Source organism: Paramisgurnus dabryanus, chromosome 5 (assembly GCF_030506205.2).
Source record: "Paramisgurnus dabryanus chromosome 5, PD_genome_1.1, whole genome shotgun sequence".
NCBI classification, from domain to species: Eukaryota; Metazoa; Chordata; class Actinopteri; order Cypriniformes; family Cobitidae; genus Paramisgurnus; species Paramisgurnus dabryanus.
This window is the reverse complement of record NC_133341.1, coordinates 4,385,849-4,406,780: the sequence shown is the minus strand read 5'-3', so window position 1 is coordinate 4,406,780 and position 20,932 is coordinate 4,385,849. Positions and strand designations below refer to the sequence as shown.

At 38.7% G+C, this 20,932-nt stretch overlaps 1 protein-coding gene across 1 annotated transcript in view; it reads right to left on the bottom strand.

Annotated features, from left to right (window-relative positions):
- Positions 1-921: 921 nt before the first annotated feature.
- LOC141279848 (adhesion G-protein coupled receptor V1-like) overlaps positions 922-20,932 on the bottom strand; it is a 36,142-nt gene continuing 16,131 nt past the window's right edge. The window contains exon 7 of the mRNA XM_073814615.1: positions 922-1,481. Within this exon, the coding sequence (XP_073670716.1) occupies positions 1,260-1,481 (222 nt within the window). The 3' untranslated portion in view covers positions 922-1,259. The remainder of the gene's footprint in view (positions 1,482-20,932) is intronic.

The following is a 20,932-nucleotide window of genomic DNA, read 5'->3' as shown; positions in this document are numbered from 1 at the left end:
GATAACAGAACATTTTGAGTGTAATCACATAAAACATGTGTTTTTGTCACCACAATTATTTTTAAAATAATTGTAGAATAGTTGTACTCCATAAACTTTGTCATTATTTGCCTGGGCTTCTACTTTCAAAGCTAGGTGTTAATTGAGTTATTAACAAAACCAATAGTAATCAAATGCAGAAAAAAATATGCAATGTACAGTAATAAAAGAGTTGATACATTGATACAGTCGTTCAAATACAACCGGCCCTTCGAGAGAAACCTTAATGGTGATGTGGCCCGGGATGAAATTGAGTTTGACACCCCTGATATAGGGTAAAAATTGGAAGCATTTATTTAGGGGACCTGACCTACAAAAGAGAGATCGGCTTACCCATCCATCTGTTAGCTACCTTGACATGTCAAGAACACACATATACCAGCACATAAGAGTTTATATTACCAGAGTATCAACACATTTCGACTGTGTCTGTTCCTTGAATAAACAAATACAGAGCACATTTTACCTTGTCTCGGAACAAAACTTAATACACTGCAAAAAATGATTTTCAAGAAAAAAATTATTTGTATTTTTGTCTTGTTTTCAGTAAAAAATATCTAAAAATCTTTAAATTAGGATGCTTTTCCTTGATGAGCAAAATGACCCAAGAAAATAAGTCTAGTTTTTAGATAAAAAAAAAAAAATCAAATTTAAGTGATGTTGTGCATAAAACAAGCAAAAAAATCTGCCAATGGGAAAGGCAAATTTTTCTTGAATTTTTCTTGAATTTAGTGTTTAAGAAAAATGTTCAAGATTTTTTTGCTTACCCCATTGCAGATTTTTTGCTTGTTTTATGCACAAAATCACTTAAATTTGATATTTGTGGTCTAAAAACTAGACTTATTTCTTGGGTCATTTTGCTCATCAAGAAAAAGCATCTTAATAAGAATTTTTTAGAAATTTTTAGATACAAGACAAAAATACTAAAAAAGATTTTCTTGAAAATAATTTTTTGTAGTGTATCTATATTCTTTATTTACCAATTGATACAATTGTATTTTCTAAGAAAAGTCTCCATTATACTCTGATTAAAACTATAAGCATTCAAAAACTTTAGATAAACTAAATCCTCAGTGGCTGTTTCTCTTCAACTTAAAGAAAACTTTCCATGCTTTTATTACAGGATCAATAGTTGCTAGGCTGTTGCTTTATTAAAAACATTTTCAATTACTTTCCCAGTAAATGGGAAAAGTCAGTAAAGCACAGGCTGCTGGCTGTGGTTAACATCTCATCAGTGGTAATGTAAGACTCCTTACAGCTCTGTTCTCTTCAGTGGCATGTAGAGACTGTTGGGAAAGTGAGAAGAGTCCATAAGGAATATCACTGGCAACCATAGTAATGGTAGCATGTTGTCTGTCAGGGTTAACTGATGATCCAGGGGTGAGAGAACTCAGGTTTAGCTGATATATACATTTTTCCTCTGGGTTGTCATCATCTAGTGCCTGTGGGAAAAGGGCATGATTGTAAATCAGAGGTCAAAGTGTGGTTTATTTTACACTTTCACAGTGTTAAACCTTTTTTCCGCCACTGACGAGTTATCTCGTCAGTTAAGAGAAAACGCTTCCCTGCCAATGACGCGTTTTACGGCTATCGCTTCGCTATTATCCACCAGGTGGCACTCTTACCCAAACACTAAAGCATCCACTTATCCAAAAACAGAAAAAACTCTATATGTTTTGATCATTGTTCATTTTCGTTTTACAGAAATGTAATTATGTCACGTCTATAAACAGAAAGAAGAGAACACGGCTATCTCGCATGTATGTGCTGCTGCAGATGGAGCATTTTTCAACAGCTTGTTCAACAATTGCTTAGTTAAGATTTTCATCTAAATACCCATACAAAAATGTAATATATGGCCATATATGTACTTATATTTTTAATAATATGACATATATCTTTACATATATTTGACTTATCTGAGAACAAAATATATGCCTGAAACATATATGAACATTTATATGTCCAAACATGTGAAGAAAATATTTGGTTTCATCAATATATTATACCATATATCTGCATATATTACAGTATAGATTTGGTTTCTCGCATATATGGACATTAATTATAAATATGTGACATACAAATTTGTTTTTCACATATTTAATAAATGTATGTAAACATATATGCATGTGATACTGATGCATTTTTAAAGCTGTGGCATATGGTTATGGTACTTTGTGTACGTATTTGTCAAAAATGTTCAAAATTTTTTTAAATGTATTAAAAATACTATATTATGACGTCCTGTTAGTTTTGTGACCTAAAGACCCTTGGTTTCATCAATATATGATACCAAATATCTGCATATATAACAGTATAGTATTGGTTTCTCGCATATAAGGACAGATCATCTTTAAATATGTTAGTGAGTGTTCATGAAGATTTGAAATGTATGATCATTTTGAGGAATTAACAGCTATTTTAATTACTTTGAACAGAAATCACTACATTAGGTTACCAACTGCCATCTAAGTCTGTGTATATTAACAAACAACATTGAAAAGTTGAAACTGATATTATTATTAATAATCACAAATCAATTACAATTTTATATTATTAATATTTTTTTTTTTTTTGCAGAGATAGGTAAAGTTAAGAAATAAATAAATAACCTAATGTTATTTTTTTTGGTTGCTTTTCTATCTTTTAGTGTAGTGTTTGTTTAGCGAATTTACATATTATTATTATTATTGTTATTATTATTAAATCGTGTTAAATGTATAGCTTAATGTATAACGGCACAGCTGGGTTTTAGAAGTAAGTTTAAAATATTTAATATATTTTGCATAAGTTTCTTGCTGTCTAGTTTGTTACAGCCTAATTTGTCATTGAGGTTTGCAAGTTGTTGTCGTAGTAATCGTGTAGCTTGCGGTTTACTAGGGATGCACGATCTTGATTTTTCAAGGCCGGTTTTTATACCGATTTTCTTAACAAGCAAATTGGCCGATTCCGATCCGATTTCCGTTTTTTCCCCTATCAAGCAACAAACAAAAAAGAAAGTATACATAAACAAGATGTTTATTTGGTATTTAACAGGCTAAACTTGGTTTTGGCTATCAATAACTGTAACCATCTAAAATTAACAGCAGTAACTGTGCAGTAGGCTACGTTCAATACAAACACAAGTGGTTAAATGAGACCGTGACATGGATGGTTGAGTGAGGATTGAAGGTAGGGCTGAATGATTTGACCTCAAATCAAAACCTCTGTTAATTTAACATTTGACATCGGTTACGATTAATGATCGATTATTATTATTTTTTGCCTCTAGTTCGCTGGCAAGGTTTGTATTTTAAATATGCTCAGATATTAAAGGTGGGATATATTTTTCTATTGAAAGGGCATTTGTTGTTATTTTTGTGATTTTAAAAGAATTAAGTGAAGAGGAAAGTATTAGTTAAGGTTATTTATTGAACATTTTGACTTCAACTGAAATCAAAAGCACACATTGCTTGGCATGAAAACAGTCACATTTTAGTTTACTGTATACTGCAAGTTTCCTAAAAAAAGTTGAAAATAAATAACTTAATTTTTAAAAATTCTAGTAATTCAGGGCTCCAGACTAAATTTTTTGTTATTAGGAGTACTGTACCCCCTGCCTGAAAATTTTAGGAGCACAAGCAGAACATTTAGGGCACACCTTAAATCAGCCTGCAATGCAATTATTCACATTTACCCCCAAAATAACTGCATTACTGAAAAATACTATAGACTTGACCATATGCAGTGTCAGGACTCTGCCTTGAAGTCTTGTGTTATATTTGTATTTTGTCATGGTGGCAGAGTTCGGACTGGCTCAGGGGCAAGACTCGATCCACACTCTTCGCTGAGCTCTTGAGAGCCCTCATCAAGCCGGATCCGGGCTGCAGAGAGGTTGCTGCCGTGATTGGCCGGTTTCTCGGGTTGGCCGCCGTCTGGTTTAAGCCTGTTTACGGGATGCCCAGTCCCGAGTCCGTCACCTCACCTTTTGCCCCTCTGCTCGCTGCCTCCCATTCCGCGCCGCCCACCGAGCCCGCGCAGTCCGCGCCGCCCACCGAGCCCGCGCCGCCCACCGAGCCCGAGCAGTCCGCGCCGCCCACCGAGCCCGCGCAGTCCGCGCCGCCCACCGAGCCCGCGCAGTCCGCGCCGCCCACCGAGCCCGCGCAGTCCGCGCCGCCCACCGAGCCCGCGCAGTCCGCGCCGCCCACCGAGCCCGCGCAGTCCGTGCCGCCCACCGAGCCCGCGCCGCCCACCGAGCCCGCGCAGTCCGCGCCGCCCACCGAGCCTGTGCATCAGCTGCAGCCTCCACCACCCAAGCCCCCTTGGACTGTTTTGTTTGATTATTGTCATGGACTTTTGTGTGTCTGATTTAGTTTCGTATTTATCTTGTTCTTGGCACCTTTTGTTATGTTTTATTCTGATGTGTTCATTGTCTTGTCATGTTGTTATCTGTCGTGTTTTCTTGTCTTGTGTGTTCCCTTTTGGGACGCCAGGTGGCGTCCCTTGAGGGAGGGCTACTGTCAGGACTCTGCCTTGAAGTCTTGTGTTATATTTGTATTTTGTCATGGTGGCAGAGTTCTGGCAGTCCCAGGCCTTATGTGGAGGCTCATGCCTTGTTTAATTCAATTCAATTCAATTCAATTTTATTTATATAGCGCTTTTCACAAAAGTCAATTGTTTCAAAGCAGCTTTACATAAATAGAAGCAGTGAAAAGCACAGAAAAACGACAGATAGCACAACAAAATACATGATAGCATGAGCAGTTAAACTTGCTGCGGCTATGACTCAATATTATAAGTGCACGTATTACTAAAGCAACGTCTAGAAGAGGAAGCCAGGTAAAGCCCAAAAAGGCTGCCTCCCCGGGGTGAAAAACCCCCTAGGAGAAAAAAAACCCCGGGCTTTTATCCGAGGAAAAATAAGTCCTAGGAGGGAAAAACCCTTGGGAGAACGGATAAGGAGATTTAGTGGAGATTAAGGGGTTCTGCCGGTGATCGTTGGTCAGGCATCAGCTGGGCATCACGTTGAAGGACGGCCAGTGGATCAGAGGTGTGCCGACTTTCACATCTACCGGGACTGGGTCTGTTTGTCTCGTTGTCCAGTTGCTGCACATGTTATTATGCACAATTGATTAAACTTTCAAAATAGGAACTTATGAACCAAAGATTCATACAACCCACATGACTAATTCTAGCCATAAGATACATACATATACAATAAGTTATATCCAGATAATGAGATGAGTGGCATGGCAATACACATTGTATCCTTTACACGTTTCTTGTCTTATATTCAGTTTTCCTTAACTGGGCACTGTTGTCTAAGACCTATAGGGCCCTATTTTAACGATCTAAGCGCATTGTCTAAAGCGCAAAGCGCAACGTCTAAATGGGCGTGTCCGAATCCACTTTTGCTAATTTAACGATGGGAAAAATGGTTTTTGTGCCGAGCGCATGGTCGAAAAGGGTAGGTCCTATTGTATTGGGAGTATTTTGGGCGTAGCGTGCAGTAAACCAATGAGAGTCACAGCTCTCATCCCCTTTAAAAGCCAGTTGCGCTGGCGTTATGTCTAATCCCTATTTAGATGACGGACTTTGTAAACTGAAAAACTAAGCGGAGGAAGAAGATCCCCAGTTTAAGATTAATGTTAAATAATTGTGTTGTTTTTCACTTGTATTGAAATGTTATTTTTTTATTAAAACCTTTAAAACCCGTTTTCTTTTAGTCATGGAAGTAAAAAGTAGGCTTGTAATTGCTTTAAATGTATGGCTATCCAATATCATCAAAAAATAATTTACAAGTATGTAAGATAAGGTTTGTACTCTAAAAATACTTTATTTGTAACAAACAGGAGATAAAGAATTTACAAACGGCTCTCCTCACGTTTCAGCACTTTGGACAGCGGTTTTTTTGCAAAGAGTTTTTTTAAGCATTACTTAAAAATGTTTCTCATCTCACCATATCCACAGGTACAGAGTCATCATATACAATAAATCCGTGAGGTAGCATTAAAAAAAAAACATTTAAACACAGACACATTTGTTTAAAGCAAAGCATTTATTTACTTACCAGGCTGCAGGTGAAGCAGCTCTTTGCGCCTTCTAACGTCTCATAATTAGTCCTCATTTATGTCCAAGAGACTCAATAATAATCTTTTACATTCAATCCTTTAATCTTTCATATTTAAAAGCATTTTTGTGCTGCTGCGCATTATGTACCTTGTGATAAGCAAACCCGCGTTGTCCTCCCGTGTATAGGCGCATTTTACTAATGTGCTCTTTAAATAACATAAAACACATTGCGCCATTGACTTTAGACTTTAGACCAGGTTTTTGTTGGTCAATGGCGTAGTCTATTTTAGTTGCCTCAAAATAGCAACGCGCCAACAATGCGCCTGAACACACCTCGTTTTCAGACCAGAACTCCCATGGGCGCAAAAGGGGGCGCAAATGCATTTGCTATTTAAACAACGCAGCACTTAACGTGAAAATTAGGGTGGAAACTAGCGAAAGACACTTGCGTCGCGCATTGCGCTGCATTGCGCCGGGTGTAAGATAGAGCCCATAATGTTTTGGTGTTAATGTAGACTAGAAGTTCTCCCGTTCTCTCTCTCTTATCTCTGCAATGCCTAATTAAGTGTGCTTGCAAAAGCACACTTATTGTTCTTCTTAAGTTTTATTATTCTTATTAAGTGTGCTTGCAAAAGCACACTTATTGTTCTTCTTAAGTTTTATTATTATTAAGTGTGCTTGCAAAAGCACACTTATTGTTCTTCTTAAGTTTTATTAAGTGTGCTTGAAAAAGCACACTTATTGTTCTTCTTAAGTTTTATTATTATTATTATTATTCCCGGGTAGATTTTGTGTCAGCTCTAGCGACTTTTATATTCTGAACGCTTATGAATCAACGCGAGCTCCTGGAGAACCTGCAGTTTCACAATAAGGTATACAGGTAGGAATGATATGACATTCAGACATCTTTTAAACCCTTTCTTTTATTTCAGTGATATATGGCATGACATTAGTACTGTTCTGCTGTTACTTATCCACTTGTGCAAACGAAAGCCTCCCATTGAGCAAGTCTTTTCAAGCTCTTTTAGTAACATCACAGCATCAGTTTCAGTGGGCACTGATTTCAACAATCATCTACATAAAAATCTTGCTTAATTGTTTCCACCGTTTCTGGCGAAAAGAGATCTTTGAAATCTTCGGCAGCTTGTCTGAGGGCGAAACTTGCACAACTTGGTGAAGATGTTGCCCCAAATAAATGCACTGTCATTCTGTGTTCTTTCAAAGGTAATCCTGTGTCACCATTTGGCCACCATAGAAAGCGCAAAAAGTCCACATGCTTCTCCATAACTCTTACCTGGTGAAACATGCTTTCCATATCTGCCATAAGGGCAATTGGCTCCTGGCGGAAACGCAACAAGACACCTACCAGATTACTAGTGAGATTTGGACCTTGTATTAATTTGCTATTCAAGGATGTTCCCTGGAAGGATGCAGAGCAATCGAATACAACTCTTAGGGAGCCCTTCTTGGATGGTGCACTCCATGATGTGGAATGTACCACACCTTTCCACTTTGTGTTTCCAGTTCATCAACTGGCACCGCTTCTGCGTGACCTTTTTCAAGCATTCCTTCTAGAAATGCAGTATACTCTCTATGATATTGTTCATTCTTGTCAAATTTTCTTTAAAGAAACATAACACGTTGCTGTGCCTGTTGGTAGTTGTTTGGCATCATTACATCATTTTCTTTAAAAGGTAACGGTAAGTAATAATGCCCATTTCTCAGTTCCTTTGAACTTTCCATTATAGACATGAACCTTTTGTCTTCAACTGACATCTCTGATTTCTCCTCAGCTGCAAGTTCTGGAAAATCCTGATGATACTGTTTAATCAACAAGTCATTCAAATCTGCTACAGATATGCGATTAACTACAATACATGAGTGATTTCCTTGCATTTGACATGTTGTTTCTTGCATGAGCCCGTTAAAGACCCATCCTAAGGGTGTTTTAACAGCATATGGCCCATTACCTCTACTGTTTATCAAGGTCAAGTTTATTATTCAAAGCCTGTGCCTTTGCTCTAATAGCCGCGCATTCTGCTTCAGCCTTTAGATGCGTGAAAGATTCTCGTGACGCGCCACTGAGAGCGCTTGTCGCTTTGCAGCTATGCGTGACACTGTGCACTACTTGCGATGCGCTATCTTGGGGCTTAACAGTACCAATATCGTCCTGCTCATCTTTCTCATTATCATCATCTTGATCAACCTTGAGCCAGTTCATGACATTGTCACGGCTAGTCCGTGACATGTTTTGTGTTTTGCACTCATCCGTTTCACCTGGACACTCATGGACTAATTACACCAACACACCACACCTGTTTTATGTTTGATTGTGTTTGTATTTATATGCCTTTGTTCCGTCAGCCTGTGCCGGATGATTGTCATTGATACCCTGTTTCCTGTGTTTATGTTCCTGTGTTCCTGCTTTCACCATGTGTGCCCTCGTGTTTTATAATTAAATGTTATTTATTTTGTCCGAACTCTGCGTTTGTGTCCTCCCTCCACTCCCGCGTCGTGACAGAATCATCCGGCCAGCATTGGACGCAGCGAGTTCGCGGAGGGCGGCTCCCCCAAGAATTTCGTTGAGGGGGAGTAGTGACATCGGGGTTCGTATTCCATCATCCCCGATGTCTCTTGGGGACCACCGTGAGCGATCGCTCGCTCCTGCGGGCCTGCGGGAGGAGGATCGGCCCAGGCGGTCCCCCAACGGTTGATTCGTTGTCGACGGTCCCTCGGAGGACCACCGTCCCGCTCGTAGGGGGATCCGGAACGGACCACGCCCGATCATTTCCCCGGGGTGGCTACCGAGTGAGGGTCTCCATTTCCGTGAGGGGACGGGAGATGACTTCCGGGGGGCACCTCATCGTCGACGATTCCCAGAAGGGGGGTAATTCGTCTGCCTCGGTTCTCGGAGCGATCGCTCCAGTTCTCCTGGCGCAGTCCGGCCCACCGTCCTGTTGGTTTCGTCCTGGCGGCTGCCGGCTTCGCCAGGGTCCCCAAGCCCTCCACCCCTCCCTTGGACTCTCGCTACCAGACTTTGTTTTTGTTTTGTTTTTATGTGAGTGTCTAGTAGCCACTCGTAGAGGGAGGGGTTATGTCACGGCTAGTCCGTGACATGTTTTGTGTTTTGCACTCATCCGTTTCACCTGGACACTCATGGACTAATTACACCAACACACCACACCTGTTGTATGTTTGATTGTGTTTGTATTTATATGCCTTTGTTCCGTCAGCCTGTGCCGGATGATTGTCATTGATACCCTGTTTCCTGTGTTTATGTTCCTGTGTTCCTGCTTTCACCATGTTTGCCCTCGTGTTTTATAATTAAATGTTATTTATTTTGTCCGAACTCTGCGTTTGTGTCCTCCCTCCACTCCCGCGTCGTGACAGACATCATCTAAGAAGCTTTTGAAATGGTGATATTTGGGTTGGTACCAGTCTAAATCATCAGCCTCCTTTTCATATTCATCTTTTATTAATTGTTGTACAGTTGCTTGTAAACCAATAAACTCAGCAAAAAATCCAAACAAGTTAACTTGTCTCCTGACAGTTTCTTTGTCCTGTCCTGCTTCAATAAGACTGTTAATTTCATTTCCTTTGCGTGTTAAAACACCAAGCTTTCCCCTACGTGTTGCAATTAACTTAAACAGTTGCTTTTCTTCGGACGAATCCTGCTCTACAGTCTCTTCGTCAGACATTTTTCAAGGATTAACTCCAAAGTTCAACACATCAATGAGATCAATTTATGTTTATGGTGTAATCACGTTGGCTTATGTTCAAAGTCATTGTAAGAGCTCAGCGGCCCGGTCCAATTCAGCGGTTTACTCACAAACTTTAGAGAACGCTGCTCCCAGTCTTTCAAGTATTCTAGAAGTCCTTGAATCAAACTTTCCAATAGCAGAGGTTTTCAACTATGTAGTGCCTTCCAGTAAGTCACTTCAGACGCCTCAGGGGTTTCAATAGATTCTTGGTTTATTCCAGTAAAAAATAAAATGTGATTTAACTGATAAATAATCAACAAGTAAATAAATTGAAAAACCATATGCCTGCTGGCGTCCATTCATTTCCAACATCAAGTTCAAACTCCTTTGTCTTCCTATATTCCACTAATTGGCACAGGTGTGCAATTTAACTCATTCTGTTCCAAGGCCTTTCAAGACCACAATATCATAATTCACCAGCAGGGGTCACTAAATTAACTTAAACATAAATATCATATGGCTGGCTCCTACAACAAGTTTAATTCCCCTTTTCATCAATGTAATACATTGTAAACGTATTGGTTTAAGACGTGTAGGATTCGCACGCGTTAGGATTGCGTCAGGATCGCGTCGGCTCTATGACAGCTGCATGGTTTAAATGATTGGGAATTCACGCGAAAAAGTGTCACTTTAACGTTACCTTAAATCATGCATGTGACCCCAAGTGTATTTAAACAGTCATGACTTTAAGAAATGTATGACACATTTAAAAACACAGCTTGCCAGTAGATTTACATAATCTTCAGATACAGTAGAAAGCTATATATCTAAATCGTATGCTTAACTACTGTTGAACGGGAACACGATCGATTGCATTATGCTGTCAATCATTGAGTGAAATATTTTCTTTTATCGTAAATTTCAGAGAAACAGTTGTTAGAGGCGTCGCCAGCCTCAAGCCCCGAATGTACTGCAATTTATGACCTGGGCTCATTTCAGTCAGCTTTAGGAAAGAACTACAGGCTTCCTTAAATTCATGTAATAGAGATGCATTTCATTAACAGGGCTCTACAGTGCGAGTATTTCACTCGCATTTGCGCCTAAAAATAGTTATGTGCAAACTTGTAAAATAATTTAGGAGCACAGTGCGCGAGTGACGGGCTGTTCTCATTACACTGAACATCAGCGAAGCATTGATTTCACATGGAAAGCAAGAGGACAGGGTCGCAATCTTGATGTGCGTGCATCTGTTTCATACAACATATATACATATAAATAAAATTTGATTGATTGATTGATTGACAACATGAGATGCAGAGCGCGAGTCACCCTTCACGTGTATTCGCGCTTTCGTCCGCCCGCGTCAAGATGCGAAGACTGCAGTGGTGAGTTAAGAGATCACGGACTCTATATGGCTGTTTGATCTTTTTTGTATTTCCAGCTTACAACAGCACCTTTTCCAACAGTTGTTGTCTGATATGTCGGCTCAATGATCACTTGCTTATCCACAATGACATTAGATGTCTTAATAAAGGAAACGATTTTTGTGAACTAGATAAAAGATCCTGGCGTTTCTCCGAAGTTAAAAGCAGACAAAGGCTCAAATATTATGCGAGTCATCGTTCTCACACAAGAATGCAATGTAAACAGTTAATCGCCCATCGCTCACAGCCCAGCACCAGTGGCGGCGTTTCACGAAAACCTAGGGTATGGCAAAAATTCTTCGTACAAGGCGGCCATTCAAATAACGAATCTATGAAACCACATTATACCCATGTGTTTACATACTCCACCAACCTGTATAAAATCATACTATGATTGCACGGATGTACACTTACTGACAACAATGAAGCAATACAAATGAAAAACAAAAACAGAAATCATGGTTGTTTAAAATGCTTTTCAAATGTTGTCATTCTTAACTAAGTGGAACTCCAGCAACAGATAAAACTAAATCAAGATAATATCAAAACATACTGTAACATCCCTTCACAAATCTTGTCATGACAGCCGCCAATAAACACTTATAAAACACAATAAAGACTTTTAATGATGTGATAGAGCACACGTGGTTAACCCAGCCAGCTAACCAACTAAGACTAAAACACTAAATAAAACTCTTAGTAAAACAGGGCTAAATGCAAAAACAAGTCTTAACAGTTACCTTTTGTCGTCGTGCAGTTTTTATTCCACAAGTCGCCATATTCAAAAACGCGCGCAAATAATTAATACAATTCACTTCGACTGCGCTACAATTTCCCAGTGTAAGAGAACATGTTTATTTATCCACAGAGAACAAATCGAATTGAAATTGAATTGAAATGAATTGAACAAATCATTTTACTTCTGGAATAATGTATGCAATATGCATTGCGCAAGTGTGGGGGAGAGTCTGTTTGAAAGTTAAAACAAAAAAAAGGAGTTTACTTGCGAAAATAAAGATTATAACAACAGCGGTCATCATGAAACCTCCTGCACAATTCAATCTGCGCTGCAAGAACGACAGGTTGATGACATCAAAGTACCGCGAGGGTGAGGCGAGAAATAATAGGAAGAGTTTGCTTTCAAACCGCTCTCGCGGCACGTTGATGTCATCCACATGTCGGTTCCTGTATTATAGCATGAAGTCGAGCACACGCGTAAATTATCCATATTAGTGATGTACCAATGTTCAGATATGTTCTACTTAAAATATTTAACATTATTTTTAATGAGCTTCATTATAGCCTGTTGATTTCTGGTGTTTTGTCTGAATGCTAGGGTATGGCAACTGCCATACCCTGCCATAAGCAAACGCCGCCCCTGCCCAGCACCTGCACCACTGTATGCGTATCGCGCTGACAAACATACACCTGATTTTACTGCTCTGACGAAATCTAAAAGTATAATTTCTCTTATTAGAAGCTTGCCAGTTAATGTTTGCCAGTTATTAACTCTTTCACCGCCAGCGTTTTTAAAAAAAGTTGCCAGCCAGCGCCAGCGTTTTTCATGATTTTCACCAAAATTTAATGCCTTGCAGAAAATGTTCTTCTTTAAATAAGTAAACATACAATATACCAAATGAAAGAACAGACCCTCTGCTTTCAAAAAAAAAAAAAACGTTTCATCCTACCTTTAGTGGTTCTTTTGCAATCAGCTTTTGAATATGGGTAGGTTTTTGCAAAAACACCATATTTTGAGCAAAAAGCAAAAATAATTCAATTTTTGTGACGGACTTTTCATAGAGATCCCATCCAGAGCGATCTTTAAAACAGACACGGACATGCAGCAGCTTGCCATAGGGCAATACTTCCGGTTTTAAAAAGTTGCGGAAGGGCGCCACCTGGTGGATAATAGCGGTATTGCGGAAAGACGGAAAATCTCGTCATTGGCGGGGAAGCGTTTTCTCTTAATTGACGAGATATCTCGTCAATGGCAGGGGAAAGAGTTAAGATGGCGGTTGTAGTTTAAATAAAGGTAGTGAAATAATTAGCTTTGACAAAAAAATGCATTTAAAACAATGTGATGTTCCATATAACAAACTTTTGGTTATGTGTACTTAAGTGAGTAAATAAGTTAAATTCTCAATGAGTGTGATATGGCTCTTATTTACCCCTTTAAATGTAGAATAAAGCTTACTCGGGTATCTTACAATGCAATTATGTTGTTATGCAGTTTTAAAATACAAAATACGAACATGTCTGGATGTAGATAAAGCTTACTTGGTCATATTACAATGCACAAGTTTTGTTGTATGCAGTTTGAAAATACATGTTTGTATAACAATTATATTGTACAATGCACTGATTTTGTTGTTATGCAGTTTCAAAATACAACATGAGTATGTTTAAATGTAAATGTAGTCATCATCACTGATGTATCTCTGGCCCCCATGACAAACTAATTGAATAGCCCTGTCGTAGACGCTCAACACACAATCATATTCATAAATAGTAAAGAAATTAAATGATATTAGACTATCAGTGCTGCTGTCGCTCTCTCCTATCGCTTATTTAAAAAATTAGCTTATGATCAATAAAATGCAGCTTACATCTGCTGCTTTTGGTGACGTGAACTTGAGCCTACATTAAGTCTTATGTTTTTAAGATTATCTTAAGTACTAAAGAAGAATTTTTGGTATATTATGTACAAAACTAGTGTGTGAAAATAGTGCACTTTAAAGGGATTGTTCACCCCAAAATTAAAATGATTTAAATTACAATTCTAAAAAAATTTAATAAGAAAACACTGAACATGTGCAGCACAGCCGTTATAGTTGGTTCTAGGCTAGCTAGAGCGGGTTATTCAGGCTTGTGATCCCTGTATTTACATAAAATGGTCTGTGCTAAACCCCGGATGTCCTTCAATGCTGGAAACACCTCTGGTTACAAGCCTGTATACATTTCTGTGTGTGTGTGTGTGTGTCAGGAATACTTTCACGTAGAGGTTGACCGATATGGCTTTTTCTCTGGCCGATGCAGATATTTAGAAATCAGGGCAGCCGATGGCCGATATGTTTGGCCGATTTTCTATATGTACATAATAATCAAAATGTTCTCATCATTAGCAGATATTTTAAATGTAGAAATGTCACTATTTAAGTCAAAGTATTTTAAAAAAATTATGACTGGTCTTTCTGAAGAGTTTTACAACCTCCTCTGCACCATGCATTTATCAGACACAGATATTACCTGACACTCTGCTGTCATCATCTTTTATCAGTTTTTTACCATGGCTTTTATTGCTTTGTAGGATAAAATCCCATTTGGTAGACCTGATAAATTATTTATTCATCATAAAGTTAACATAGTAAATGTCTATGTTTTTTAGTTGAGACTGTTATTTAGGGCAAATCTTTCTAAACACATTTACATTCTCATTTCTGAGGCGCTATAAGTGACTGATTGTGCTGACAGTGACGTCTTGTGAGTTTAGTGTTGGGACAGATCTGTTGTTTCAACCGTTCATTCAAACGAATCCTTTCAAAGGAGTCAGTTCGCGAATCGGACGCATTGTGTTGTAATCCAGGCTGAGCAGCGCAAAACTGTAAACAAAGTGTTACTGTAACAACACGTAAAACATTTCCTCTGTGGATATGATTTGGTTTTCCGACCTTTCGCCATCGAGTCAGTTTTGTTTTGAGTAATAAAAGCAGGGAGACAGTTTAAAGAAAGAAAGCATGCGCGCGCGGCTCTGCTCTCTCTGTAATGCAAAACAAAGATCGTCATCACTCATTAATCACATGAAATGAGCCTAATCTTTGCACGGACAGTGCACCGCGAGACATAACCCCGTCATCGTTTACTTAACTCTTTCACCGCCAGCGTTTTTAAAAAAAGTTGCCAGCCAGCGCCAGCGTTTTTCATGATTTTCACCAAAGTTTAATGCCTTCCAGAAAATGTTCTTCTTTAAATATATAAACATACAATATACCAAATGAAAGAACAGACCCTCTGCTTTCAAACAAAAAAACCGTTTAATCCTACCTTTAGTGGTTCTTTTGCAATCAGCTTTTGAATATGGGTAGGTTTTTGCAAAAACACCATATTTTGAGCAAAAAGCAGAGATAATTCCATTTTTATGACGGACTTTTCATAGAGATCCGATTCAGAGCGATCTTTAAAACAGACACGGACATGCAGCAGCTTGCCATAGGGCAATACTTCCGGTTTTAAAAAGTTGCGGAATAATAGCGGTATTGCGGAAAGACGGAAAATCTCGTCATTGGCGGGGAAGCGTTTTCTCTTAATTGACGAGATATCTCGTCAATGGCGGGGAAAGAGTTAAGCTGTTTGTGAATAAGAGCACAGCTGCACACACACGGGAGCGTTCTGCTTGCAGCAAGAGGCAGCTTCACGAGTTTTACAACAACGCTTAGGTGCCCGCAAATGCGCCTGCCTATTAATCAGCCTAATTTTGCAGCAAAATCGTCCAAAGACGATTTTTTTAAATATGCCAAAAATCGGCCGATAAATCGGTCGACCTCTACTTTCATGTATTGAAACCAAACTTTGTACATGAATTTGGGTCTCCAATGTGAGGATGCACAACATCAAAAGAAATTTTTTTTTCCTAAAATTTTACGCCGCCAAACAGGAAGTAGTTTATATCTCAGGAACGCTTTCATGTATTGAAACCAAACTTTGTACATGAATTTGGGTCTCCAATGTGAGGATGCACAACATCAAAAGAAAAAAAAATTCTACAATTTTACGCCGCCAAACAAGAAGTAGTTTATATTTCAGGAACGGTTTAACGTATTGAAACAAAACTTTGTACATGAACTTGGGTCCCCAATGTGAGGATGCACAACATCATAAGAACACATTTTTTTCTAAAATTTTACGCCGCCAAACAGGAAGTAGTTTATATCTCAGGAACGCTTTCATGTATTGAAACCAAACTTTGTACATTAACTTGGGTCTCCAATGTGAGGATGCACAACATCATAAGAACACATTTTTTTTTTATTTTACGCTGCCAAACAGGATGTAGTTTATATCTCAGGAACGCTTTAACGTATTGAAACCAAACTTTGTACATGAACTTGGGTCTCCAATGTGAGGATGCACAACATCAAAAGAACAATTTTTTCCCTAAAATTTTACGCCGCCAAACAGGATGTAGTTTATATCTCAGGAACGCTTTAACGTATTGAAACCAAACTTTGTACATGAACTTGGGTCTCCAATGTGAGGATGCACAACATCAAAAGAACAATTTTTTCCCTAAAATTTTACGCTGCCAAACAGGAAAGAGTTTATATCTCAGGAACGCTTTTACGTATTGAAACCAAACTTTGTACATGAATTTGGGACTCCAATGTGAGGATGCACAAACTAAATTGGCGGCACCAGAGCAAGCACACTTTTGCAGTTCGTCCCGAAATGCATTTTCTAGTTAAGTGTGCTTGCAAAAGCACCCTTATTGTTCTTCTTAAGTTTTATTATTATTAAGTGTGCTTGCAAAAGCACACTTATTGTTCTTCTTAAGTTTTATTATCTTTTTTATTATTTTTCCCGGGTAGATTTTTTTGGCCAGCTCTAGCAACTAGACCGTTTGACACAGAGAGACCGTTCAAACTTTAAAATGTTCGGGCAGTACCGGTGTAAGTTGCTTGAGAAGATGAAGTCACAGATCGGTGTCGTTCTTCCGCCATATTGGATAGAACACAAAACCTTAAAAAAGTTTCACAGGTCACAAATTTTGTCCAAACTTCACGAAAATCGACGTACACGATCCTTGGACCAAGCCTCACAAAAGTTACTAGAAGGATTTTTGATTTTCGGAAGCGTTTGCCCGTCACAGCCCAAACTAAATTTGCGTCGACGTCGCCAAAACAGGAAGTACTTTATATCTCAGGAACGCTTTCACGTATTGGAACCGAACTTTGAATATGAATTTAATTCTCCAATGTGAGGATGCACAACATCAAAAGAAATTTTTTTTTTCTAAAATTTTACGCCGCCAAACAGGAAGTAGTTTATATCTCAGGAACGCTTTCACGTATTGAAACCAAACTTTGTACATGAATTTGGGTCTCCAATGTGAGGATGCACAACATCAAAAGAACCATTTTTTTTCTAAAATTTTACGCTGCCAAACAGGAAGTAGTTTATATCTCAGGAACGCTTTAACGTATTGAAACCAAACTTTGTACATGAACTTGGGTCTCCAATGTGAGGATGCACAACATCAAAAGAACATTTTTTTTCCTAAAATTTTACGCCGCCAAACAGGAAGTAGTTTATATCTCAGGAACGCTTTTACGTATTGAAACCAAACTTTATACATGAACTTGGGACTCCAATGTGAGGATGCACAAACTAAATTGGCGGCACTAGAGCAAGCACACTTTTGCAGTCCGTCCCGAAATGCATTTTCTAGTTATTATTATTATTCCCGGGTAGATATTGTGTCAGCTCTAGCGACTAGACCGTTTGACACAGAGACACCGTTCAAACTTTAAAATGTTCGGGCAGTACCGGTGTAAGCTGCTTGAGAAGATGAAGTCACAGATCCATGTCGTTCGTCCGCCATATTGGATAGAACACAAAACCTTAAAAAAGTTTCACAGGTCACAAATTTTGTCCAAACTTCACGAAAATCGACGTACACGATCCTTGGACCAAGCCTCACAAAAGTTACTAGAAGGATTTTTGATTTTCGGAAGCGTTTGCCCGTCACAGCCCAAACTAAATGTGCGTCGACGTCGCCAAAACAGGAAGTAGTTTATATCTCAGGAACGCTTTCACGTATTGAAACCAAACTTTGTACATGAATTTGGGTCTCCAATGTGAGGATGCACAACATCAAAAGAACAATTTTTTTTCTAAAATTTTACGCTGCCAAACAGGAAGTAGTTTATATCTCAGGAACGCTTTAACGTATTGAAACCAAACTTTGTACATGAACTTGGGTCTCCAATGTGAGGATGCACAACATCAAAAGAACATTTTTTTCCTAAAATTTTACGCCGCCAAACAGGAAGTAGTTTATATCTCAGGAACGCTTTTACGTATTGAAACCAAACTTTATACATGAACTTGGGACTCCAATGTGAGGATGCACAAACTAAATCGGCGGCACCAGAGCAAGCACACTTTTGCAGTTCGTCCCGAAATGCATTTTCTAGTTATTATTATTATTCCCGGGTAGATATTGTGTCAGCTCTAGCGACTAGACCGTTTGACACAGAGACACCGTTCAAACTTTAAAATGTTCGGGCAGTACCGGTGTAAGCTGCTTGAGAAGATGAAGTCACAGATCCATGTCGTTCGTCTGCCATATTGGATAGAACAGAAAACCTTAAAAAAGTTTCACAGGTCACAAATTTTGTCCAAACTTCACAAAATTCCACGTACACGATCCTTGGACCAAGCCTCACAAAAGTTACTAGAAGGATTTTTGATTTTCGGAAGCGTTTGCCAGACACAGCCCAAACTAAATGTGCGTCGACGCCGCCAAAACAGGAAGTAGTTTATATCTCAGGAACGCTTTCACGTATTGAAACCAAACTTTGTACATGAATTTGGGTCTCCAATGTGAAGATGCACAACATCAAAAGAACAATTTTTTTCCTAAAATTTTACGTCGCCAAACAGGAAGTAGTTTATATCTCAGGAACCCTTTCACGTATTGAAACCAAACTTTGTACATGAATTTGGGTCTCCAATGTAAGGATGCACAACATCATAAGAACACATTTTTTTCTAAAATTTTACGCTGCCAAACAGGAAGTAGTTTATATCTCAGGAACGCTTTAACGTATTGAAACCAAACTTTGTACATGAACTTGGGTCTCCAATGTGAGGATGCACAACATCAAAAGAACAATTTTTTTCCTAAAATTTTACGCCGCCAAACAGGAAGTAGTTTATATCTCAGGAACGCTTTAACGTATTGAAACCAAACTTTGTACATGAACTTGGGTCTCCAATGTGAGGATGCACAACATCAAAAGAACAATTTTTTTCCTAAAATTTTACACCGCCAAACAGGAAGTAGTTTATATCTCAGGAACGCTTTTACGTATTGAAACCAAACTTTGTACATGAACTTGGGACTCCAATGTGAGGATGCACAAACTAAATCGTCAGCACCAGAGCAAACACACTTTAGCAGTTCGTCCCGAAATGCATTTTCTAGTTATTATTATTCCCCGTAGATTTTGTGTCAGCTCTAGCGACTAGACCGTTTGACACAGAGACACCGTTCAAACTTTAAAATGTTCGGGCAGTACCGGTGTAAGTTGCTTGAGAAGATGAAGTCACAGATCCATGTTGTTCGTCCGCCATATTGGATAGAACAGAAAACCTTAAAAAAGTTTCACAGGTCACAAATTTTGTCCAAACTTCACGAAATTCCACGTACACGATCCTTGGACCAAGCCTCACAAAATTCACTAGAAGGATTTTTGATTTTTGGAAACATTTTCCCATCACAGCCCAAAATATACCTGTGGCGTAGTCGCCAAACAGGAAGTAGTTCATATCTCAATATGTCTGTAAAATTTCTTAACCAAATTTTTTATATGAACTGGGGACTCCAATGTGAAGATGCCCAAGATAAAAAAACATTGCAGTAACATGTCTATATTATGTTATTTCCACTTTAAAGTGTCCAATTGAACCCTCTGTAAATAAGAAAAAAGCAAGGCGTCTTCACCACTAGAGGGCAGCCTTTACGTTCAAACGTGCCTTCACACGTGACTAGACAGAAACTGACTGTGTGAATACGGTATTGAAAACTAGTATTATTTGATAATACTAAATGATACTAAATCCGATGGAATATTAATACTTCTCATATACGTTTGTGCACAAAACTGCAAATGGATTTTATATTCTGAACGCTTATGAATCAACGCGAGCTCCTGGAGAACGTGCAGTTTCACAATAAGGTATACAGGTAGGAATGATATGACATTCAGACATCTTTTAAACCCTTTCTTTTATTTCATTGATATATGGCATGACAAGTTTAATTCCCCTTTTCATCAATGTAATACATTGTAAACGTATTAGTTAAAGACACGTATCCTTGCGCGTCAGTAACGCATCCTCGCTCGCGTACAGTGATCGTTTGGCGTTGGCTCTATGACAGCTGCATGGTTTAAATGATTGTGAATTCACGTGAATAAGTGTCACTTTACCTTGAATCATGCATGTGACACCAAGTGTATTTATTTAAACAGTCATGACTTTGAGAAATATATGACACATTTAAAAACACAACTTGCCAGAAGACCGTATATGCCATTTACATAATTTTCAGATAAGAAAGCTATATATCTCAATTGTATGCTTAACTACTGTTGAACAGGAACACGATCGATTGCATTATGCTGTCAATCACTGAGTGAAATATTTTATTTTATCGTACATTTCAGAGAAACAGCTGTTAGAGGCGTCGCCAGCCTCAAGTCCCGAATGTAATGACCTGGACTCATTTCAGTCAGCTTTAGGAAAGAACTAGAGGATTCCTGAAATTCATGTAATAGAGATGCATTTCATTAACAGGGCTCTACAGTGCGAGTATTTCACTCGCATTTGTGCCTAAAAATAGTTATGTGCGAACTTGTAAAATAATTTAGGAGCACAGTGCACGAGTGACGGGCTGTTCTCATTACACTGAACATCAGCGAAGCATTGATTTCA